The 1,090-nt window shown below is 52.0% G+C and overlaps 1 protein-coding gene across 1 annotated transcript; it reads right to left on the reverse strand.

Annotated features, from left to right (window-relative positions):
• Positions 1-403: 403 nt before the first annotated feature.
• On the reverse strand, positions 404-1,088 carry ABHD8 (abhydrolase domain containing 8; the record flags this gene model as incomplete). The annotated part of the gene is made up of 1 exon (XM_015616563.3): positions 404-1,088. A coding segment is annotated over one exon (666 nt), but the record flags the coding sequence as incomplete, so codon positions are not given.
• Positions 1,089-1,090: the final 2 nt, after the last annotated feature.

Below are 1,090 nucleotides of genomic sequence, written 5' to 3' on the forward strand. Positions count from 1 at the left end.
AAAAATGGGATAAAAACGGGATAAAAATGTGGGATAAAAATGGGATAAGTGGGATAAAAATGGGATAAAAATGGGATAAAAATGGGATAAAAATGGGATAAAAACGGGATAAAAATGGGATAAAAATGGGAAATAAACAGGAAATAAATGGGATAAAAATGGGATAAAAATGAGATAAAAATGGGATAAAAATGGGATAAAAATGAGATAAAAATGGGATATAAATGGGATAAAAATGGGATAAAAACGAGATAAAAACGACATAAAAATGGGATAAAAACCAGATAAAAACGGGATAAAAACAAGATAAAAACATGACAAAAACGGGAAATAAACGGTGTAGAAAGAACGTCACCCCCTAAACCACAGGATTTACGACCATTCCCATTTCCCAGGATATTCCCAATCCCAATCCCATCCCTTTACCCGTAGGAATGCCCGACCAGGATGTTCCTTTTCTTGGCGTAACGCTTGAACACCACCCTCATGTCCTCGGCCAAGGCGTAGAAGGTGTAGGCGGCGGCCACGGGCGGCGCCGAGCTGCAGCCGTGCCCCGCCAAATCCGGCGCCACCACCTCGTATCCCAACTTGGAAAAGAATTCCAGCTGCTCCTTCCAGATGTCCAAGGAGCCGCCCACGCCGTGGATGAAGAAGAGCACCACGTCGCCGTGCGCGCCCTTGCAGCCGGTGATGCGCTTCTCGCAATCCACCGTCACCACCTTCTTGGGTTTGCGCTTCCGACGCTTCCCGGGCGTCGGCGCCGCCGGAATTCCGGAGGGATCCGAGTTTTCCTGCTCGGCGTTGGGATCGGGGTTTTGGTGAGCGGCGTCGGAGAGGTTCTCGATGAGGAGTTGCCCGTTGCGGTAGAGCGTGATGCGGCGCTTGCAGCGCACGGCGCCGCGATCGGCCGGTTGTTGCTCCGGTTCCGGAGGGAATTCCCGGCGGTTGGGGACGTGGTGGCGGATCCGGAGGATTCGGCCGGGTTTCACTTCCAGGAAGGTGAAGCCGTCGCTGGATTCAACGCTGTCCAGAGGGGCCACGGCGTTGGGGGTCTTGCCCAGGAGGCAGCAGAGGAAGCCGTCGGTGATGC

This window comes from Parus major, unplaced genomic scaffold, assembly GCF_001522545.3.
Source record: "Parus major isolate Abel unplaced genomic scaffold, Parus_major1.1 Scaffold509, whole genome shotgun sequence".
NCBI classification, from domain to species: domain Eukaryota; kingdom Metazoa; phylum Chordata; class Aves; order Passeriformes; family Paridae; genus Parus; species Parus major.